General features: G+C 45.9%; 2 protein-coding genes across 4 annotated transcripts in view; both read right to left on the bottom strand.

The window, feature by feature from the left end:
• Nucleotides 1-15,160, bottom strand: part of LOC123725432 (palmitoleoyl-protein carboxylesterase notum1a-like) — a 29,663-nt gene extending 14,503 nt beyond the window's left edge. The window contains exons 1-2 of the mRNA XM_045690889.1: nt 14,101-15,160; nt 10,775-10,827 (exon numbers count right to left, since the gene is read on the bottom strand). Coding sequence (XP_045546845.1) covers nt 10,775-10,827; nt 14,101-14,480 — 433 coding nt within the window. The 5' untranslated portion in view covers nt 14,481-15,160. The remainder of the gene's footprint in view (nt 1-10,774; nt 10,828-14,100) is intronic.
• A 2,868-nt stretch (nt 15,161-18,028) lies between these two features.
• LOC106564294 (tether containing UBX domain for GLUT4) overlaps nt 18,029-27,539 on the bottom strand; it is a 46,769-nt gene continuing 37,258 nt past the window's right edge. For all 3 annotated transcript variants that reach the window (XM_045690880.1, XM_045690882.1, XM_045690881.1), the window contains one exon: nt 18,029-18,251. In XM_045690880.1, coding sequence (XP_045546836.1) covers nt 18,241-18,251 — 11 coding nt within the window. In that variant the 3' untranslated portion in view covers nt 18,029-18,240. The remainder of the gene's footprint in view (nt 18,252-27,539) is intronic.

Below are 27,539 nucleotides of genomic sequence, written 5' to 3'. Positions count from 1 at the left end.
CAACATTACATACAGTACCATCCACCTACACAGACCAACAACATTACATACAGTACCATCCACCTACACAGACCAACAACAACATTACATACAGTACCATCCACCTACACAGACCAACAACAACATTACATACAGTACCATCCACCTACACAGACCAACAACAACATTACATACAGTACCATCCACCTACACAGACCAACAACAACATTACATACAGTACCATCCACCTACACAGACCAACAACAACATTACATACAGTACCATCCACCTACACAGACCAACAACAACATTACATACAGTACCATCCACCTACACAGACCAACAACAACATTACATACAGTACCATCCACCTACACAGACCAACAACAACATTACATACAGTACCATCCACCTACACAGACCAACAACAACATTACATACAGTACCATCCACCTACACAGACCAACAACAACATTACATACAGTACCATCCACCTACACAGACCAACAACATTACATACAGTACCATCCACCTACACAGACCAACAACAACATTACATACAGTACCATCCACCTACACAGACCAACAACAACATTACATACAGTACCATCCACCTACACAGACCAACAACATTACATACAGTACCATCCACCTACACAGACCAACAACAACATTACATACAGTACCATCCACCTACACAGACCAACAACAACATTACATACAGTACCATCCACCTACACAGACACAACAACATTACATACAGTACCATCCACCTACACAGACCAACAACATTACATACAGTACCATCCACCTACACAGACCACAACAACATTACATACAGTACCATCCACCTACACAGACCAACAAAACATTACATACAGTACCATCCACCTACACAGACAACAACAACATTACATACAGTACCATCCACCTACACAGACCAACAACAACATTACATACAGTACCATCCACCTACACAGACCAACAACAACATTACATACAGTACCATCCACCTACACAGACAACAACAACATTACATACAGTACCATCCACCTACACAGACCAACAACATTACATACAGTACCATCCACCTACACAGACCAACAACAACATTACATACAGTACCATCCACCTACACAGACCAACAACAACATTACATACAGTACCATCCACCTACACAGACCAACAACATTACATACAGTACCATCCACCTACACAGACCAACAACATTACATACAGTACCATCCACCTACACAGACCAACAACAACATTACATACAGTACCATCCACCTACACAGACCAACAACATTACATACAGTACCATCCACCTACACAGACCAACAACAACATTACATACAGTACCATCCACCTACACAGACCACAACAACATTACATACAGTACCATCCACCTACACAGACCAACAACATTACATACAGTACCATCCACCTACACAGACCAACAACAACATTACATACAGTACCATCCACCTACACAGACCAACAACAACATTACATACAGTACCATCCACCTACACAGACCAACAACATTACATACAGTACCATCCACCTACACAGACCAACAACAACATTACATACAGTACCATCCACCTACACAGACACAACAACATTACATACAGTACCATCCACCTACACAGACCAACAACAACATTACATACAGTACCATCCACCTACACAGACCAACAACAACATTACATACAGTACCATCCACCTACACAGACCACAACAACATTACATACAGTACCATCCACCTACACAGACCAACAACAACATTACATACAGTACCATCCACCTACACAGACCAACAACAACATTACATACAGTACCATCCACCTACACAGACCAACAACATTACATACAGTACCATCCACCTACACAGACCAACAACAACATTACATACAGTACCATCCACCTACACAGACCAACAACAACATTACATACAGTACCATCCACCTACACAGACCAACAACAACATTACATACAGTACCATCCACCTACACAGACCAACAACAACATTACATACAGTACCATCCACCTACACAGACACAACAACATTACATACAGTACCATCCACCTACACAGACCAACAACAACATTACATACAGTACCATCCACCTACACAGACCAACAACAACATTACATACAGTACCATCCACCTACACAGACCAACAACAACATTACATACAGTACCATCCACCTACACAGACCAACAACAACATTACATACAGTACCATCCACCTACACAGACCAACAACAACATTACATACAGTACCATCCACCTACACAGACCAACAACAACATTACATACAGTACCATCCACCTACACAGACAACAACAACATTACATACAGTACCATCCACCTACACAGACCAACAACATTACATACAGTACCATCCACCTACACAGACCAACAACAACATTACATACAGTACCATCCACCTACACAGACCAACAACAACATTACATACAGTACCATCCACCTACACAGACCAACAACATTACATACAGTACCATCCACCTACACAGACCAACAACAACATTACATACAGTACCATCCACCTACACAGACCAACAACAACATTACATACAGTACCATCCACCTACACAGACCAACAACAACATTACATACAGTACCATCCACCTACACAGACCAACAACAACATTACATACAGTACCATCCACCTACACAGACCAACAACAACATTACATACAGTACCATCCACCTACACAGACCAACAACAACATTACATACAGTACCATCCACCTACACAGACCAACAACAACATTACATACAGTACCATCCACCTACACAGACCAACAACATTACATACAGTACCATCCACCTACACAGACCAACAACATTACATACAGTACCATCCACCTACACAGACCAACAACAACATTACATACAGTACCATCCACCTACACAGACCAACAACAACATTACATACAGTACCATCCACCTACACAGACCACAACAACATTACATACAGTACCATCCACCTACACAGACCAACAACAACATTACATACAGTACCATCCACCTACACAGACCAACAACAACATTACATACAGTACCATCCACCTACACAGACCAACAACAACATTACATACAGTACCATCCACCTACACAGACCAACAACATTACATACAGTACCATCCACCTACACAGACCAACAACAACATTACATACAGTACCATCCACCTACACAGACCAACAACAACATTACATACAGTACCATCCACCTACACAGACCAACAACATTACATACAGTACCATCCACCTACACAGACCAACAACAACATTACATACAGTACCATCCACCTACACAGACCAACAACAACATTACATACAGTACCATCCACCTACACAGACAACAACAACATTACATACAGTACCATCCACCTACACAGACCAACAACATTACATACAGTACCATCCACCTACACAGACCAACAACAACATTACATACAGTACCATCCACCTACACAGACCAACAACATTACATACAGTACCATCCACCTACACAGACCAACAACAACATTACATACAGTACCATCCACCTACACAGACCAACAACAACATTACATACAGTACCATCCACCTACACAGACCAACAACATTACATACAGTACCATCCACCTACACAGACCAACAACAACATTACATACAGTACCATCCACCTACACAGACCAACAACAACATTACATACAGTACCATCCACCTACACAGACCAACAACAACATTACATACAGTACCATCCACCTACACAGACCAACAACAACATTACATACAGTACCATCCACCTACACAGACCAACAACAACATTACATACAGTACCATCCACCTACACAGACCAACAACATTACATACAGTACCATCCACCTACACAGACCAACAACAACATTACATACAGTACCATCCACCTACACAGACCAACAACATTACATACAGTACCATCCACCTACACAGACCAACAACAACATTACATACAGTACCATCCACCTACACAGACCAACAACAACATTACATACAGTACCATCCACCTACACAGACCAACAACATTACATACAGTACCATCCACCTACACAGACCAACAACAACATTACATACAGTACCATCCACCTACACAGACCAACAACAACATTACATACAGTACCATCCACCTACACAGACCAACAACATTACATACAGTACCATCCACCTACACAGACCAACAACAACATTACATACAGTACCATCCACCTACACAGACCAACAACAACATTACATACAGTACCATCCACCTACACAGACCAACAACATTACATACAGTACCATCCACCTACACAGACCAACAACAACATTACATACAGTACCATCCACCTACACAGACCAACAACAACATTACATACAGTACCATCCACCTACACAGACCAACAACAACATTACATACAGTACCATCCACCTACACAGACCAACAACATTACATACAGTACCATCCACCTACACAGACCAACAACAACATTACATACAGTACCATCCACCTACACAGACCAACAACAACATTACATACAGTACCATCCACCTACACAGACAACAACAACATTACATACAGTACCATCCACCTACACAGACCAACAACAACATTACATACAGTACCATCCACCTACACAGACCAACAACAACATTACATACAGTACCATCCACCTACACAGACCAACAACAACATTACATACAGTACCATCCACCTACACAGACCAACAACATTACATACAGTACCATCCACCTACACAGACCAACAACAACATTACATACAGTACCATCCACCTACACAGACCAACAACATTACATACAGTACCATCCACCTACACAGACCAACAACAACATTACATACAGTACCATCCACCTACACAGACCAACAACAACATTACATACAGTACCATCCACCTACACAGACCAACAACATTACATACAGTACCATCCACCTACACAGACCAACAACAACATTACATACAGTACCATCCACCTACACAGACCAACAACAACATTACATACAGTACCATCCACCTACACAGACCAACAACATTACATACAGTACCATCCACCTACACAGACAACAACAACATTACATACAGTACCATCCACCTACACAGACCAACAACAACATTACATACAGTACCATCCACCTACACAGACCAACAACATTACATACAGTACCATCCACCTACACAGACCCAACAACATTACATACAGTACCATCCACCTACACAGACCAACAACAACATTACATACAGTACCATCCACCTACACAGACCACAACAACATTACATACAGTACCATCCACCTACACAGACCAACAACATTACATACAGTACCATCCACCTACACAGACACAACAACATTACATACAGTACCATCCACCTACACAGACAACAACAACATTACATACAGTACCATCCACCTACACAGACAACAACAACATTACATACAGTACCATCCACCTACACAGACCAACAACATTACATACAGTACCATCCACCTACACAGACCAACAACAACATTACATACAGTACCATCCACCTACACAGACCAACAACAACATTACATACAGTACCATCCACCTACACAGACCAACAACAACATTACATACAGTACCATCCACCTACACAGACCAACAACAACATTACATACAGTACCATCCACCTACACAGACCAACAACATTACATACAGTACCATCCACCTACACAGACCAACAACAACATTACATACAGTACCATCCACCTACACAGACCAACAACAACATTACATACAGTACCATCCACCTACACAGACCAACAACAACATTACATACAGTACCATCCACCTACACAGACCAACAACAACATTACATACAGTACCATCCACCTACACAGACCAACAACATTACATACAGTACCATCCACCTACACAGACCAACAACATTACATACAGTACCATCCACCTACACAGACCACAACAACATTACATACAGTACCATCCACCTACACAGACCAACAACAACATTACATACAGTACCATCCACCTACACAGACAACAACAACATTACATACAGTACCATCCACCTACACAGACCAACAACATTACATACAGTACCATCCACCTACACAGACAACAACAACATTACATACAGTACCATCCACCTACACAGACCAACAACATTACATACAGTACCATCCACCTACACAGACCAACAACAACATTACATACAGTACCATCCACCTACACAGACCAACAACAACATTACATACAGTACCATCCACCTACACAGACCAACAACATTACATACAGTACCATCCACCTACACAGACCAACAACAACATTACATACAGTACCATCCACCTACACAGACCAACAACAACATTACATACAGTACCATCCACCTACACAGACCAACAACAACATTACATACAGTACCATCCACCTACACAGACAACAACAACATTACATACAGTACCATCCACCTACACAGACCAACAACAACATTACATACAGTACCATCCACCTACACAGACCAACAACATTACATACAGTACCATCCACCTACACAGACCACAACAACATTACATACAGTACCATCCACCTACACAGACCAACAACAACATTACATACAGTACCATCCACCTACACAGACAACAACAACATTACATACAGTACCATCCACCTACACAGACCAACAACATTACATACAGTACCATCCACCTACACAGACCAACAACATTACATACAGTACCATCCACCTACACAGACCAACAACAACATTACATACAGTACCATCCACCTACACAGACCAACAACAACATTACATACAGTACCATCCACCTACACAGACCAACAACAACATTACATACAGTACCATCCACCTACACAGACACAACAACATTACATACAGTACCATCCACCTACACAGACCAACAACATTACATACAGTACCATCCACCTACACAGACCAACAACAACATTACATACAGTACCATCCACCTACACAGACCAACAACAACATTACATACAGTACCATCCACCTACACAGACCAACAACAACATTACATACAGTACCATCCACCTACACAGACCAACAACAACATTACATACAGTACCATCCACCTACACAGACCACAACAACATTACATACAGTACCATCCACCTACACAGACCAACAACAACATTACATACAGTACCATCCACCTACACAGACCAACAACAACATTACATACAGTACCATCCACCTACACAGACCAACAACAACATTACATACAGTACCATCCACCTACACAGACCAACAACATTACATACAGTACCATCCACCTACACAGACCAACAACATTACATACAGTACCATCCACCTACACAGACCAACAACAACATTACATACAGTACCATCCACCTACACAGACCAACAACATTACATACAGTACCATCCACCTACACAGACCAACAACAACATTACATACAGTACCATCCACCTACACAGACAACAACAACATTACATACAGTACCATCCACCTACACAGACCAACAACATTACATACAGTACCATCCACCTACACAGACCAACAACATTACATACAGTACCATCCACCTACACAGACCAACAACAACATTACATACAGTACCATCCACCTACACAGACACAACAACATTACATACAGTACCATCCACCTACACAGACCAACAACAACATTACATACAGTACCATCCACCTACACAGACCAACAACATTACATACAGTACCATCCACCTACACAGACCAACAACATTACATACAGTACCATCCACCTACACAGACCAACAACATTACATACAGTACCATCCACCTACACAGACCAACAACAACATTACATACAGTACCATCCACCTACACAGACCAACAACAACATTACATACAGTACCATCCACCTACACAGACCAACAACATTACATACAGTACCATCCACCTACACAGACACAACAACATTACATACAGTACCATCCACCTACACAGACCAACAACATTACATACAGTACCATCCACCTACACAGACCAACAACAACATTACATACAGTACCATCCACCTACACAGACCAACAACAACATTACATACAGTACCATCCACCTACACAGACCAACAACATTACATACAGTACCATCCACCTACACAGACCAACAACATTACATACAGTACCATCCACCTACACAGACCAACAACATTACATACAGTACCATCCACCTACACAGACCAACAACAACATTACATACAGTACCATCCACCTACACAGACCAACAACATTACATACAGTACCATCCACCTACACAGACCAACAACATTACATACAGTACCATCCACCTACACAGACCACAACAACATTACATACAGTACCATCCACCTACACAGACACAACAACATTACATACAGTACCATCCACCTACACAGACAACAACAACATTACATACAGTACCATCCACCTACACAGACCAACAACATTACATACAGTACCATCCACCTACACAGACCAACAACAACATTACATACAGTACCATCCACCTACACAGACCAACAACAACATTACATACAGTACCATCCACCTACACAGACCAACAACAACATTACATACAGTACCATCCACCTACACAGACCAACAACAACATTACATACAGTACCATCCACCTACACAGACCAACAACATTACATACAGTACCATCCACCTACACAGACCAACAACATTACATACAGTACCATCCACCTACACAGACACAACAACATTACATACAGTACCATCCACCTACACAGACCAACAACAACATTACATACAGTACCATCACCTACACAGACCAACAACAACATTACATACAGTACCATCCACCTACACAGACCAACAACATTACATACAGTACCATCCACCTACACAGACCAACAACAACATTACATACAGTACCATCCACCTACACAGACCAACAACATTACATACAGTACCATCCACCTACACAGACCAACAACATTACATACAGTACCATCCACCTACACAGACCAACAACATTACATACAGTACCATCCACCTACACAGACCAACAACAACATTACATACAGTACCATCCACCTACACAGACCAACAACATTACATACAGTACCATCCACCTACACAGACCAACAACAACATTACATACAGTACCATCCACCTACACAGACCAACAACAACATTACATACAGTACCATCCACCTACACAGACCAACAACAACATTACATACAGTACCATCCACCTACACAGACCAACAACATTACATACAGTACCATCCACCTACACAGACCAACAACATTACATACAGTACCATCCACCTACACAGACCAACATTACATACAGTACCATCCACCTACACAGACCAACAACAACATTACATACAGTACCATCCACCTACACAGACCAACAACAACATTACATACAGTACCATCCACCTACACAGACCAACAACATTACATACAGTACCATCCACCTACACAGACCAACAACAACATTACATACAGTACCATCCACCTACACAGACCAACATCACATACAGTACCATCCACCTACACAGACCAACAACAACATTACATACAGTACCATCCACCTACACAGACCAACAACATTACATACAGTACCATCCACCTACACAGACCAACAACATTACATACAGTACCATCCACCTACACAGACCAACAACATTACATACAGTACCATCCACCTACACAGACCAACATTACATACAGTACCATCCACCTACACAGACCAACATTACATACAGTACCATCCACCTACACAGACCAACAACAACATTACATACAGTACCATCCACCTACACAGACCAACAACATTACATACAGTACCATCCACCTACACAGACCAACAACATTACATACAGTACCATCCACCTACACAGACCAACAACAACATTACATACAGTACCATCCACCTACACAGACCAACATTACATACAGTACCATCCACCTACACAGACCAACAACATTACATACAGTACCATCCACCTACACAGACCAACAACAACATTACATACAGTACCATCCACCTACACAGACCAACAACATTACATACAGTACCATCCACCTACACAGACCAACAACAACATTACATACAGTACCATCCACCTACACAGACCAACAACAACATTACATACAGTACCATCCACCTACACAGACCAACAACAACATTACATACAGTACCATCCACCTACACAGACCAACATTACATACAGTACCATCCACCTACACAGACCAACAACAACATTACATACAGTACCATCCACCTACACAGACCAACAACAACATTACATACAGTACCATCCACCTACACAGACCAACAACAACATTACATACAGTACCATCCACCTACACAGACCAACAACAACATTACATACAGTACCATCCACCTACACAGACCAACAACATTACATACAGTACCATCCACCTACACAGACCAACAACAACATTACACAGGACAGAGAAGAACAACAACAAATAACAAGCATCAGGGCCCAGATTCAATCCAAGGCCGGTTATAGAGCAGCGCACTGGTCAGCCGACACTGCACCTTTTAAAGGTCATTTCCCTGCCGTTTGTGCAGCTCACATTCACAATAAACACAGTGATTGTCAACTCAAAACGTACATTACCTTTAAGAAGCACATCGTCGGCTGTACAGTGCTCTGCCCTGTAACGTGCCTTGGATTGAAAAATACGACAGACAAATACCAGAGAGTTTGGAAGTCTTAAACCTCTCAACTCACCCTCCAAGAATATCAGCCATCTCTTGCTGCCTTTAGATTCCTTGATGTAGTACCTATACAGGACAATACAAAAACAAACTGTTTTACAAGTGTGTGTGTGTGTGGGGGGGGCAGTATTGGCAGGCAGACACACACACACACACACACACACACAGAGAGAGTATGTATTTCTGAGCATCTACATTCATTCACACACACACACACACACACACACACACACACACACACACACACACACACACACACACACACACACACACACACACACACACACACACACACACACACCGTTGGTTGGGTTTGTGTTATGGACCGCTCCAGAACGTGTGCGGTCCTTTAGGCTTCTGCTTTGAACTAGACTTGAAACATTTGGCTCTGGTTTCCAGCTAAAACACCCAGACAGACAGAGCCCATTCAGATGCCTAAAACAGCCTTTCAACAGGGGCCTGTTTGGATGCCTATATCAAAGGAACCCAGGGCCATTATATGAATGATTGGATTATTGTAATGTGTGTAGAAAGACCTGCACTCAGTCAGACTGATGACTAGTGGTCCGGCCTGGCAGACACACAGACACACACATAAACAAGGGGACACGTCTTTGGGCTGCATGTGTGAGGTTGTGTGAAACACACACACTCATGTGCTGTTATGAACAGGCAGATGATGGCATGAACAGTTCACACACATACTCCTGAATCCATCTACATTAGTGAGAGATGTGCCAGGTGTTTTAGGTTAACGAGGATTAACTGTGTCTCTACTGGACAGCTGCTGGAAAGGTAGAATGGAGAGAGAGAGAGAGAGAGAGAGAGACAGACAGACAGAGATTTTAACTATTTTCACGTCGCTACAACACATATGACATTTGAAATGTCTTTATTATTTTGGAACTTCTGTGGGTGTAATGTTTACTGTTCATTTTTATTGTTTATTTCAATTTTGCTTATTATGTATTTCACTTGCTTTGGCAATGTAAACATATGTTTCCCATGCCAATAAAGCCCTTGAATTGAATTGAGAGAGAGCGAGCAAGTGAGAGACAGACAGACAAGCAGACAGACAGACAGACAGAGAGAGAGAGAGAGAGGCAGACAGAGAGAGACAGACAGAAGAGAGAGACAGACAGACAGAGAGAGAGAGAGCAGAAAGAGACAGAGAAAATTAAGTCTTTTACATAAAAATCTGACTTTTAATTTGGGTTGCCAGATTGAACATTTATAAATGAAGCAGGAAAGAGTAGAGGGGGCGCCAGGTTAGGTTCAAGTAGTGCAAAGAAATCAACGTCAGAAGCTTCATTTGTAATTAAGAAACACAGGGAGAGTAAATTCCTCACATCCTCAGACACATTGTTCTTAATAACTCCCCGTGGCTGTTGAAAAATACTCCCCCTCCTCACACTGTATGGGTTTTTACACACACATGCCTATGGCAGCGGGAGAAGTGTAGCCTTAGCAGTGATCCACTATACAGATAGTCACGCTAGCTTCGCCCTCATGTGGGTGTTAGCAACCATGCTAGGTACTGCTAGTTATCAACAGCTAATCCAGTCCGGGCTGGAAGTTATAGTGAGGTTCGATTGGTCAATCAAGATGCAATGTTGGAGTATTTGGATAACGTTCAGTTTATTCCAATTTATGTCCCGCCCTGTTCACGTCCCTCGCCCATTTTCGCATTACCCAATGGTCCCACACCCGCTTCACTTCCTGCATTAACAATGAATGGATATTGGTTGTTTCATTGCCCACAACGTGCTGGATGGATCTCTGCTGTAACTCTCGAGGCAGACTGTGTGGTTGAGAGAGGGTTGGATCCGTCGTGAGAAATTAGCAATTTGTGGTTGGAGAGATAATCGACGGTTGTAATTTTCTCTACTGGTTGTCAGATAGAGCAGGTGTGCATGCGTGCCCAGAGCGTGTCTGCCTGGCCCTGCACGGCCTCGCGCACCGCAAGGTCTGTTGAGAGGTCTCTTGTGGTTTGGGATGCTGCTGCTGATACACCCAGTCACATCGATGGAGTGCGAAGACACTCACAATTGCTGGTTTGCTGATTCTCTCCCTCTCTATGTAAAGTGATGTGGGTCTGAGGTCTTTATTTGGGATAGAGTGGGATCACGAGAGGTTCCGTTGCGATGAATCAACTGAATCTCGCTCTCTTTCTTGTTCTCTCTCGTTGATTCATAATGGAATAGTCATCTGTTAATAGGGTCTATTCTATTCTTCAACCTTCTGTTGACTTGTGAGCTTGTTCTCACACTGGAGAAGACAAAAATTAAACTGGCAAAAGGCAGTCTTTTTCTCTCAACACCTGGCAACCATGGTGTGAAACAACATAAGGATTTCAAAGCACTACTTCCCAAAGTCAATTATCACAGTTATTTCACCAAAACATTGTTTTTTCACACTGAGGATAACCCCTGTGTTCTTCCCGTGAAGAAATCGGCCCATGTTTGTTCTATTGGTCACTATCAACCTATAACTGTCATGGCGCATTCATGCAGGGCACCTGTCGCGGCTGGAAGTGGATCTGAGGGCAACAGGGCTTCGGCTTTGTGGAATGTTTTTATTTTCACACCTTCTTTCATCACAATCATCCATTAGCGTCGCTACATTCCGTTCTAATATAGCGTCCCCTCCTCAATTTCACATCTCTCTCCAAATGCGCAATATCATGACGCACGGCCTAGAAAGCCATTTGGATATAAAAAGCCAAAGGCAACAAGGATAGTAGCCTACAAGAGGAGGAGATTTGTCCCTATAGACTCTGATCCGAAGTCAGTCTTGCGTTTTCCCTTCAAACGGTTGAGGTTATATGGTTTTTGAGAGGATAAGCTGATCCTAGACCTGTGACGCCAACCACCACTAAAGCTGTACATTGCCTGTCACCTGCTGTACATGAAAGGCATTCTTTTCACTGTGGCCTCGCGTGCTCTCCTTCCGTAAAATTCCTTTTGTCAAACTTTCCATTGATGAGAGGCATCTGATCTCGCGGTCCGGGCTCCCTCTCTCTCTCGAGCTCCGACATAGACCTCAGAGAGCGCCCGTCCTCTCATCTTGTCATTTTTTAATCCATTTCGGTCGCATTCGGATTGACATGAAGGGCAGGAAAAGTTGTTGTAGTGGTGATAGATGGACTGGCTTTCACTCAACCACTGAGAGTTTGATAAACAACTGGAAAGATGTGTCAAAGCCAATACGCACAACAAAAGTATGTGATTGTCATGTGAGTTTAGGCTACTTGTGAAATGTTGAAAAGTGAAGTTTAGGGCGACTTTAATTCATGCCAATTCAGAATTTAAACGTCGAACTTTAAAGTCTTCCACTTACCCAGCTGGGGATCCATCGTTACACGTCGCAGAGGAATTGTCCAAGAAGTGCAGCCTCATGTCCTGGTCCAGCTTCTGCGCGGAGCACGGGTACAGCGACTGCGCCAGGTTTTTAATTTGGGTCATGAAGTTGTCCATGTTCCCCTCGACGGCGGTGAAGTCTAACGGGAAGCTCTCGCCGGCTCCGGTCCCCTCTACTACCCGGTCCCTGTATGTTAACGGTGGGGACGGCATGGCCGAGGCTCTCCGGTGTTGCGCGCGGCTGCCCCGTAGCCTCCTCGCCTCTGGTGCACCAATGTGAAGAAGACCCAACAGCAACGCGGAACGCAGCAACGCCAGAGTCCCTATAGGCCTACTTCTCTCAGTACTTTGGCTCGTCATTTCAAAAACCTTAAAAGGGAGGGGGAAAAACTATGTAATAGTTCCTTGGGGTAAAAACTAAACAAGAGTGCGTCTGGTCTGGTGAGCTAAATGAAAGAGTTGCAATGGATGAATTGCCAAAGAGAATAAAATGTAAACAGAGAGAGAAAAAGTTCCACTTGGCATCAGTGTGTTATGGACAGAATAACCAGGTGTTCCCAAGGTTCCAGAGCTTAGTGCGAGCTGTCAGACTACTCCAAAATGCATCCAAGCTAGAACGCGTAAAACATTTCAATCATTTCAGTGTGGTGCGCCATTCGCCTTCAATCCCATCCATTAAGGTAAAAAAAACGATGGAATTCAAATAAAAATATAGGCTATATTAAAAAGAAAACAACTTTGAAGTCACTCGTATCATGTAAAAATGCGGATAAAAATACAAATCAAGCTCATTTTAGTGATTCACCAAAAAGTGTTTGCGTCCCCCTTCAATTTATTGAGATATCCAGCGGTTTTCAACGGTTTTCCTCAGCGCTGATAAGACAGACGGCATCACTTGCTGCTGCTGTCCTGGTCGAAGTTACATTCATACTACCAGGCAGGCACCAGAGGGGTTTTATTCAAACGTTTCCCCCTTTTCTTTCCCCCAAACCAATCGTTATCGTGGGCTGGTGCTTTGAGGGGCGTGAGTTTCACACACACACACACACACGTTTGTTTTACTATCCTTGTGGGGACCAAACAAATGATTCCCATTCAAAATGATACTTTCCCTAAGCCCTCACCCTTAATCTAACCTTAACCCCTAAACCTGAAGTATCCATTTTCCTTGTGGGGACTGGCGAAATGTCCCCAATTGTCCGAATATTTCTTGTTTTAGTATTCTTGTGTTTTAGTATTCTTGTGAGGACTTCTGGTCCCCACAAGGATAGTAATACCAACAACACTCACACGGCACGCCCCCTCATGTCCAGGTTGTTCCCTTTGATCTTGTTATGTTGTTTGGTCTCTATTTATGTAGTGTCGTGTTGTCTCTCTTGTCGAGATGTGTGTTTTGTCCTATATTTTTTTTTGTATTTTTAGTCCCAGCCCCCGTCCCCGCAGGAGGCCTTTTGCCAGGCAACAAGTGACAAACGTTATACGCCTATAATTAATCTTTCGTGGCGCGATATTTTCGTACTGGGTTTCCTGGATTAGGCTATAATTGATCCTCACATTAGGAAGTTAACACCTTTAGAAGGTTTATTTCGTAATTGATCGCCAGGACAGACCCTCCGGTTGTTTATTCAGAAGCAGGACATTTCCCCTGGTTGTGTATTTGTTTTCAACCTCGTGTGGGCGTGGCCTCTCAACCTAAATGATGGTTGTCACAGCCAAGAGGAAGGTGACAGCCGGTCGCGCACCTCTCCCCCATGACTCACACCTTCTCCTCAGCTTCCCATTCTGTGTCCAGATGGTGAGAAGAGAGTTGATGGATACTGTAGGCTGCCCTCCCCTTTCAGACCCCTTAGATATAGGATCAGTCATGGACTGAATCCCCAGTCACTTTACCATCTCTTTCTCTCAAATTGTATTTGTGACATGGGCCGAATACAACAGATGTAGACCTTACCGTGAAATGCTTACTTACAATCGCTTAAAACATTTTTATTTATTTTATTGTTGGTTAAGTAAGAAAATATTTGCTAATAAAATGAATACAAAATAAAGAAAAAGTTAGACAATAAAATAACAATAATCAGGGGGTACCGGTACAGAGTCAATGTTTGGGCGTACAGGTTAGTCGAGGTAATATGTATATGTAGGTAGGGGTAAAGTGACTATACATAGATAATAAACAGCGAGTAGCAGCAGCGTAAAAAAGGGGGTCAATGCAAATAGTCCAGGTAGCCATTTGATTAACTGTTTAGCAGTTTAATGGCCTGGGCGGAAAAGCTGTTAAGGAGCCTTTTGGACCTAGACTTGGCACTCCGGTACCGCTTGCCGTGCGGTAGCAGAGAGAACATTCTATGACTTGGGTGACTGGAGTGTTTCACAATTTTTAGGGCCTTCCTCTGACACCACCTGGAAAATAGAGGTCCTGGATGGCAGGAAGCTTTGCCCCAGTGATGTACTAAGCCGTACGCACTACCCTCTGCAGCGCCTTGCGTCAGATGCCAAGCAGTTGCCATACTAAGAGGTGATGCAACCAGTCAGGATGCTCTCGATGGTGCAGCTGTAGAAATTGAGGATCTGAGGACCCATGCCAAATCTTTTCAGTCACTTTCTCCCTCCTCTCCTCTTCTGTCAAAGCGTGCACTTGCACACTTCCTGACATGGATTTTACATTAATGGACAGTCCCTCTAGTCAATGCTTACACAAATCCTATCCTTTAAAATCCTAGCGTGACGACACTAAATTCTTTCTCTGCTCTGGAACTGCCATCATTGATGTCGTTTGTGGTGACGAGGGGCGTTGTACAAAACAGAGTCATCAGGGAATGGTTCATCTCCAACCGATCAGAGTGTCAAAGACAATGACATGTTCAACCCGCCTCTTTACCCACCTGTTCTGGCACTGGTCCAACACATCAGTTTCTGGACCAATCAAACGGACCCGAATGTGTTCGTGTTTGGTGAAGGGTCGGGGAGGTACTCAGATCCAGACTAATTGCGCAGAAGAAACTAACATCTGTGGGAGTGGCCTAGCGTTTGTCCGAAGCGAGGAGTCTGGGTAGCCAGGCAATTAAAATCTGTGGTGGGGAGTGCACACTCCAAAGAAGGTGGAGACTCTGGGAGAATCTCAATTGCATACTCCTCGCATCCTCTCTCCTCGCCTCCTTCTCAAAACCTATTGGAGATGGTCAGAAGGGAGAGCCTCTGACTTTCTCAACCAATGGGTTTTGAGGAGGAAACAAGGAGAGGACGCGAGGAGTATGCAATTGAGGTTCTCCCTCTACCAGCCACTAGTGTCACCTTTGACCCCCAGACAACTCAACACCTGTCTGTCCCAGTGTCTTGTTTACCGGGAGGAGACGGCAAGAAACAGCAGCCAAGATGCCTGAACGATAAGCAGAGAGCTAGCGGATGGGGCAGGAGGTGTGTCTGCCAGAGAGGTGTGTGTGGGTGTCTGCCAGACAGGTGTGTGTGGGTGTCTGCGGGACAGGTGTGTGTCGGTGTCTGCGGGACATGTGTATGTGTGTGTCGGTGTCTGCGGGACATGTGTATGTGTGGGTCTACGGGACTTCAAAAGAACCGAACGGGGGCTAATGTATAAAAAAAAAACAACTCCACAAAATATCGGAATGACAGACTGGGCACTGCCCCCCCCCCCTCCTTCTCTATTCTCTGGAATACAAGAATGCAGTCTGAATCCAGGTAGCTAATACATGGAGCATGAACAACAGAGACAGTCTCCGGCACGACTTCCAACGAGTGTGTGTGTGTGGAGAGAGAAACTAATTGAACAATAAATAGCCTGTTACAATAGAAAGGTAGCAATAAAATAAGAGTTCATTCTGTTCTAAGCACTGTTCTAGCTGTTGATATCAACTCAGAGAGAAAACACAACCACATATCGGCAATGGAGATATTTTATATTCCTTTATTACTTCGTTTCATGTTTTTGAACTCTTGTAAAACTATTTGAAGTGCACACTGGATTCACAATGGGTTTGAATACATCACAATCCACTTTGAGCCTGGAATTTCATGTTAAAAAGGTAGGAGGAACAGTGTGTTGGGGCGTCCGCTCTGTTCTATATGTCCCTCTATGGTAGCCGTAGTCATCTGATCACAATCCTCATTTCTTACCTGGAGACAATAAAAACATAATATCAGAGGAAATAACAGTTGGATCTTATAAAAGTTTGAGGCACACAAGTCTTAACAACCATGAATAATGTCCAAAGAAATGTATTTTCCTTGATCAGCACTGCCACATGTTGACTTTCAGTCCGAAAAACTACTAGGCCTATAACCCTTTATACACTGTTAAGAAAGAAGCTTGCTAGGCCTATTCTAACCTGTTATACACTGTTAAGAAAGCAGCTTGCTAGGCCTATTCTAACCTGTTATACACTGTTAAGAAAGCAGCTTGCTAGACCTATTATAACCCATTATACACTGTTAAGAAAGAAGCTTGCTAGGCCTATTATAACCCATTATACACTGTTAAGAAAGAAGCTTGCTTGAATATCAAAGTGTTAACAGACTCTTCCAGACCTGGAATTCTGTTTAACTATTCAGACTCATCACCATCTTGAGACAAACCAGGATTGGAATTATATTGGCACACACACACACACACACACACACACACACACACACACACACACACACACACACACTTCCAATAAGATATGTGAAACCACAGACCACTATGATAGAGAGGGATAGACCAGGAGTGTGTGTGTGTGTCCTAGTTTAGCTCAAGTTGGCGATGAGTCTGAAGAATAGACATGCAGACAGAATTCCAGGTCTGGAAGCATCTGGAAGAGTTCTGGACTGAAGTGGGAATCTGGTGTTGAATAAAGAACACATCAGAGTAATTGATATAATGACCTACAGACAACCAGTTAGATAGTCAGAGAGGAAGACAGGCAGACAGACAGGGAGACAACCAGTTAGACAGTCAGAGAGGAAGACAGGCAGACAGACAGGGAGACAACCAGTTAGACAGTCAGAGAGGAAGACAGGCAGACAGAGGGAGACAACCAGTTAGACAGTCAGAGAGGAAGACAGGCAGACAGAGGGAGACAACCAGTTAGACAGTCAGAGAGGAAGACAGGCAGACAGAGGGAGACAACCAGTTAGACAGTCAGAGAGGAAGACAGGCAGACAGAGGGAGACAACCAGTTAGACAGTCAGAGAGGAAGACAGGCAGACAGACAGGGAGACAACCACATAGACAGTCAGAGAGGAAGACAGGCAGACAGACAGGGAGACAACCACATAGACAGTCAGAGAGAAAGACAGGGAGACAGAGGGAGACAACCAGTTAGACAGTCAGAGAGGGATACAGGCAGATAGACAGGGAGACAGACAGGCCACGTCTCACTGAAAGCTAAACAGTGTGTGTCCCTTTTCCCAGACCATCCACCCCTTTCCCCAGACCCATCCACCATCCATCCCTTTTCCCAGACCCATCCACCCTCCATCCCTTTTCCCAGACCCATCCAACCCTCCATCCCTTTTCCCAGACCCATCCACCCTCCATCCCTTTTCCCAGACCCATCCACCCTCCATCCCTTTTCCCAGACCCATCCACCCTTCATCCCTTTCCCCAGACCCATCCACCCTTCATCCCTTTTCCCAGACCCATCCACCCTCCATCCCTTTTCCCAGACCCATCCACCCTTCATCCCTTTTCCCAGACCCATCCACCCTTCATCCATTTCCCCAGACCCATCATCCATTTCCCCAGACCCATCATCCATTTCCCCAGACCCATCATCCATTTCCCCAGACCCATCATCCATTTCCCCAGACCCATCCACCCTTCATCCCTTTTCCCAGACCCATCCACCCTTCATCCATTTCCCCAGACCCATCATCCATTTCCCCAGACCCATCCACATGGAGTCCACAATACCATCCTGTCCCCTCCCCTCCTCTCTCTCTTTTTTTTATTAGACTTTCTTCTTTGATAAAGAGGAGCAGGATGCCAGCCACAGGACCCACGCCACCAGAAAACACTACAACAACTAGCCAGAGCTCCCACGCCACCAGAAAACACTACTACAACTAGAAACAGCTCCCACGCCACCAGAAAACACTACTACAACTAGCCACAGCTCCCACGCCACCAGAAAACACTACTACAACTAGCCACAGCTCCCACGCCACCAGAAAACACTACTACAACTAGCCACAGCTCCCACGCCACCAGAAAACACTACAACTAGCCACAGCTCCCACACCACCAGAAAACACTACAACTAGCCACAGCTCCCACGCCACCAGAAAACACTACTACAACTAGCCACAGCTCCCACGCCACCAGAAAACACTACAACAACTAGCCAGAGCTCCCACGCCACCAGAAAACACTACAACAACTAGCCAGAGATCCCACGCCACCAGAAAACACTACAACTAGCCACAGCTCCCACGCCACCAGAAAACACAGCTCCCACGCCACCAAAAAACACTACAACAACTAGCCACACCTCCCACGCCACCAGAAAACACTACTACAACTAGCCACAGCTCCCACGCCACCAGAAAGCACAGCTCCCACGCCACCAGAAAACACTACAACAACTAGCCAGAGCTCCCACTCCACCAGAAAACACTACAACTCGCCAGAGCTCCCACGCCACCAGAAAACACTACAACAACTAGCCACAGCTCCCACGCCACCAGAAAACACTACAACAACTAGCCACAGCTCAAACGCCACCAGAAAACACTACTACAACTAGCAACAGGACCCACGCCACCAGAAAACAATACTACAACTAGCCACAGCTCCCACGCCACCAGAAAACACTACAACAACTAGCCACAGCTCCCACGCCACCAGAAAACACTACTACAACTAGCAACAGGACCCACGCCACCAGAAAACACTCCAACAACAAGCCAGAGCTCCCACGCCACCAGAAAACACTACAACAACTAGCCACAGCTCCCACGCCACCAGAAAACACTACAACAACTAGCCACAGCTCCCACGCCACCAGAAAACACTACAACAACAAGCCAGAGCTCCCACGCCACCAGAAAACACTACTACAACTAGCCACAGCTCCCACGCCACCAGAAAACACTACTACAACTAGCCACAGCTCCCACGCCACCAGAAAACACTACTACAACAAGCCACAGCTCCCACGCCACCAGAAAACACTACAACAACAAGCCAGAGCTCCCACGCCACCAGAAAACACTTCAACAACAAGCCAGAGCTCCCACGCCACCAGAAAACACTACAACAACTAGCCACAGCTCCCACGCCACCAGAAAACACTACAACTAGCCACAGCTCCCACGCCACCAGAAAACACTATAACAACTAGCCACAGCTCCCACGCCACCAGAAAACACTACAACAACTAGCCACAGCTCCCACGCCACCAGAAAACACTACAACAACTAGCCACAGCTCCCACGCCACCAGAAAACACTACTACAACTAGCCACAGCTCCCACGCCACCAGAAAACACTACAACTAGCCACAGCTCCCACACCACCAGAAAACACTACAACAACTAGCCAGAGCTCCCACGCCACCAGAAAACACTACAACAACTAGCCAGAGCTCCCACGCCACCAGAAAACACTACAACTCGCCACAGCTCCCACGCCACCAGAAAACACTACAACTAGCCACAGCTCCCACGCCACCAGAAAACACTACTACAACTAGCCACAGCTCCCACGCCACCAGAAAACACTACTACAACTAGACACAGCTCCCACGCCACCAGAAAACACTACTACAACTAGCCACAGCTCCCACGCCACCAGAAAACACTACAACAACAAGCCAGAGCTCCCACGCCACCAGAAAACACTACAACAACTAGCCACAGCTCCCACGCCACCAGAAAACACTACAACAACTAGCCACAGCTCCCACGCCACCAGAAAACACTACAACAACTAGCCACAGCTCCCACGCCACCAGAAAACACTACAACAACTAGCCACAGCTCCCACGCCACCAGAAAACACTACAACAACTAGCCACAGCTCCCACGCCACCAGAAAACACTACAACAACTAGCCACAGCTCCCACGCCACCAGAAAACACTACAACTAGCCACAGCTCCCACACCACCAGAAAACACTACAACTAGCCACAGCTCCCACGCCACCAGAAAACACTACTACAACTAGCCACAGCTCCCACGCCACCAGAAAACACTACAACTAGCCACAGCTCCCACGCCACCAGAAAACACAACAACTAGCCAGAGCTCCCACGCCACCAGAAAACACTACAACTAGCCACAGCTCCCACGCCACCAGAAAACACTACAACAACTAGCCACAGCTCCCACGCCACCAGAAAACACTACAACAACTAGCCACAGCTCCCACGCCACCAGAAAACACTACAACAACAAGCCAGAGCTCCCACGCCACCAGAAAACACTACAACAACTAGCCACAGCTCCCACGCCACCAGAAAACACTACAACAACTAGCCACAGCTCCCACGCCACCAGAAAACACTACAACAACAAGCCAGAGCTCCCACGCCACCAGAAAACACTACTACAACTAGCCACAGCTCCCACGCCACCAGAAAACACTACTACAACTAGCCACAGCTCCCACGCCACCAGAAAACACTACTACAACAAGCCACAGCTCCCACGCCACCAGAAAACACTACAACAACAAGCCAGAGCTCCCACGCCACCAGAAAACACTTCAACAACAAGCCAGAGCTCCCACGCCACCAGAAAACACTACAACAACTAGCCACAGCTCCCACGCCACCAGAAAACACTACAACTAGCCACAGCTCCCACGCCACCAGAAAACACTATAACAACTAGCCACAGCTCCCACGCCACCAGAAAACACTACAACAACTAGCCACAGCTCCCACGCCACCAGAAAACACTACAACAACTAGCCACAGCTCCCACGCCACCAGAAAACACTACTACAACTAGCCACAGCTCCCACGCCACCAGAAACCACTACAACTAGCCACAGCTCCCACACCACCAGAAAACACTACAACAACTAGCCAGAGCTCCCACGCCACCAGAAAACACTACAACAACTAGCCAGAGCTCCCACGCCACCAGAAAACACTACAACTCGCCACAGCTCCCACGCCACCAGAAAACACTACAACTAGCCACAGCTCCCACGCCACCAGAAAACACTACTACAACTAGCCACAGCTCCCACGCCACCAGAAAACACTACTACAACTAGACACAGCTCCCACGCCACCAGAAAACACTACAACAACAAGCCAGAGCTCCCACGCCACCAGAAAACACTACAACAACTAGCCACAGCTCCCACGCCACCAGAAAACACTACAACAACTAGCCACAGCTCCCACGCCACCAGAAAACACTACAACAACTAGCCACAGCTCCCACGCCACCAGAAAACACTACAACAACTAGCCACAGCTCCCACGCCACCAGAAAACACTACAACTAGCCACAGCTCCCACGCCACCAGAAAACACTACAACAACTAGCCACAGCTCCCACGCCACCAGAAAACACTACAACTAGCCACAGCTCCCACACCACCAGAAAACACTACAACTAGCCACAGCTCCCACGCCACCAGAAAACACTACAACAACTAGCCAGAGCTCCCACGCCACCAGAAAACACTACAACTCGCCACAGCTCCCACGCCACCAGAAAACACTACAACTAGCCACAGCTCCCACGCCACCAGAAAACACTACTACAACTAGCCACAGCTCCCACGCCACCAGAAAACACTACAACAACTAGCCAGAGCTCCCACGCCACCAGAAAACACTACAACTCGCCACAGCTCCCACGCCACCAGAAAACACTACAACTAGCCACAGCTCCCACGCCACCAGAAAACACTACTACAACTAGCCACAGCTCCCACGCCACCAGAAAACACTACAACAACTAGCCAGAGCTCCCACGCCACCAGAAATCACTACAACAACTAGCCAGAGCTCCCACGCCACCAGAAAACACTACAACTCGCCACAGCTCCCACGCCACCAGAAAACACTACAACTAGCCACAGCTCCCACGCCACCAGAAAACACTACTACAACTAGCCACAGCTCCCACGCCACCAGAAAACACTACTACAACTAGCCACAGCTCCCACGCCACCAGAAAACACTACAACAACAAGCCATTGCTCCCACGCCACCAGAAAACACTACAACAACTAGCCACAGCTCCCACGCCACCAGAAAACACTACAACTAGCCACAGCTCCCACACCACCAGAAAACACTACAACTAGCCACAGCTCCCACGCCACCAGAAAACACTACTACAACTAGCCACAGCTCCCACGCCACCAGAAAACACTACAACTAGCCACAGCTCCCACGCCACCAGAAAACACAACAACTAGCCAGAGCTCCCACGCCACCAGAAAACACTACAACTAGCCACAGCTCCCACGCCACCAGAAAACACTACAACTAGCCACAGCTCCCACGCCACCAGAAAACACTATTACAACTAGCCACAGCTCCCACGCCACCAGAAAACACAGCTCCCACGCCACCAGAAAACACTACAACAACTAGCCACAGCTCCAACTCCACCAGAAAACACTACAACTGGCCAGAGCTCCCACGCCACCAGAAAACACTACAACAACTAGCCAGAGCTCCCACGCCACCAGAAAACACTACAACTCGCCACAGCTCCCACGCCACCAGAAAACACTACAACTAGCCACAGCTCCCACGCCACCAGAAAACACTACTACAAATAGCCACAGCTCCCACGCCACCAGAAAACACTACTACAACTAGCCACAGCTCCCACGCCACCAGAAAACACTACTACAACTAGCCACAGCTCCCACGCCACCAGAAAACACTACAACAACAAGCCAGAGCTCCCACGCCACCAGAAAACACTTCAACAACAAGCCAGAGCTCCCACGCCACCAGAAAACACTTCAACAACAAGCCAGAGCTCCCACGCCACCAGAAAACACTACAACAACTAGCCACAGCTCCCACGCCACCAGAAAACACTACAACTAGCCACAGCACCCACGCCACCAGAAAACACTACAACAACTAGCCACAGCTCCCACGCCACCAGAAAACACTACAACAACTAGCCACAGCTCCCACGCCACCAGAAAACACTACAACAACTAGCCACAGCTCCCACGCCACCAGAAAACACTACAACAACTAGCCACAGCTCCCACGCCACCAGAAAACACTACTATAACTAGCCACAGCTCCCACGCCACCAGAAAACACTACAACTAGCCACAGCTCCCACACCACCAGAAAACACTACAACTAGCCACAGCTCCCACGCCACCAGAAAACACTACTACAACTAGCCACAGCTCCCACGCCACCAGAAAACACTACAACTAGCCACAGCTCCCACGCCACCAGAAAACACTACAACTAGCCAGAGCTCCCACGCCACCAGAAAACACTACAACAACTAGCCAGAGCTCCCACGCCACCAGAAAACACTACAACAACTAGCCAGAGCTCCCACGCCACCAGAAAACACTACAACTAGCCACAGCTCCCCCGCCACCAGAAAACACTATTACAACTAGCCACAGCTCCCACGCCACCAGAAAACACAGCTCCCACGCCACCAGAAAACACTACAACAACTAGCCACAGCTCCCACGCCACCAGAAAACACTACTACAACTAGCCACAGCTCCCACACCACCAGAAAACACAGCTCCCAAGCCACCAGAAAACACTACAACAACTAGCCAGAGCTCCAACTCCACCAGAAAACACTACAACTAGCCAGAGCTCCCACGCCACCAGAAAACACTACAACAACTAGCCACAGCTCCCACGCCACCAGAAAACACTACAACAACTAGCCACAGCTCCCACGCCACCAGAAAACACTACAACAACTAGCCACAGCTCCCACGCCACAGGAAAACACTACAACTAGCCACAGCTCCCACGCCACCAGAAAACACTACTACAACTAGCAACAGGACCCACGCCACCAGAAAACACTACAACAATTAGCCACAGGTCCCACGCCACCAGAAAACACTACTACAACTAGCCACAGCTCCCACGCCACCAGAAAACACTACTACAACTAGCCACAGCTCCCACGCCATCAGAAAACACTACTACAACTAGCCACAGCTCTCACGCCACCAGAAAACACAGCTCCCACGCCACCAGAAAACACTACAACAACTAGCCACAGCTCCCACGCCACCAGAAAACACTACTACAACTAGCCACAGCTCCCACGCCACCAGAAAAAACTACTACAACTAGCCACAGCTCCCACGCCACCAGAAAACACTACTACAACTAGCCACAGCTCCCACGCCACCAGAAAACACTACAACAACTAGCAACAGGACCCACGCCACCAGAAAACACTACTATAACTAGCAACAGGACCCACGCCACCAGAAAACACTACTACAATTAGCAACAGGACCCACGCCACCAGAAAACACTACAACAACTAGCCACAGCTCCCACGCCACCAGAAAACACTACTACAACTAGCCACAGCTCCCACGCCACCAGAAAACACTACAACAACTAGCCACAGCTCCCACGCCACCAGAAAACACTACTACAACTAGCCACAGGTCCCACGCCACCAGAAAACACTACAACAACTAGCCACAGCTCCCACGCCACCAGAAAACACTAGCTACAACTAGCCACAGCTCCCACGCCACCAGAAAACACAGCTCCCACGCCACCAGAAAACACTACAACAACTAGCCACAGCTCCCACGTCACCAGAAAACACTACAACTAGCCAGAGCTCCCACGCCACCAGAAAACACTACAACAAATAGCCACAGCTCCCACGCCATCAGAAAACACTACAACAAATAGCGAGACCATCCTTCCCACAAAGAAAACAGAAAAACACAACCAAAACAGCTGGAGCACCGCGACCACCAGCTCCACCACAACAGAGCAACCCCAGGCTCCGGAGCGCCAGACAACAGGGGCCCGTCGTGTTTCATGTGGCCCAGAATGGAGCACTCTGACTGGGGCTGCGTGTCAGCAGAGGTCCCCTGGGGGTGGAGGGGAAACCATCCTGAACTAATAAATGTGTGTGTGAGGGGGTGTGTGTGTACCGTTCCCCCAGAACAGCATCCTTATCTTTTGACTCATCTGATGTTTCTTTTTCAACACTTCCTGTTGACTGTGGTTTTAAAGAGGGCCCTTCGGAGTGGAGTGTGTGGTGTGTGTGTGTGTGTGTGTGTGTGTGTGTGTGTGTGTGTGTGTGTGTGTGTGTGTGTGTGTGTGTATGTATATATGTGTGTGAAGGAATGTGTTAAAAGCTGCAATCGATTAATGTTTTAAAACAGGGTGGGTGCCTTTTAGGGCTGCATGATTTGGACCAACATGTTGAATTGTGATTTTTGATTTGGGCCAGATATT

Source organism: Salmo salar, chromosome ssa12 (genome assembly GCF_905237065.1).
Source record: "Salmo salar chromosome ssa12, Ssal_v3.1, whole genome shotgun sequence".
NCBI classification, from domain to species: domain Eukaryota; kingdom Metazoa; phylum Chordata; class Actinopteri; order Salmoniformes; family Salmonidae; genus Salmo; species Salmo salar.
Note: the sequence above shows the minus strand (reverse complement) of the source record. Positions and strands in the feature narration are given on the sequence as shown.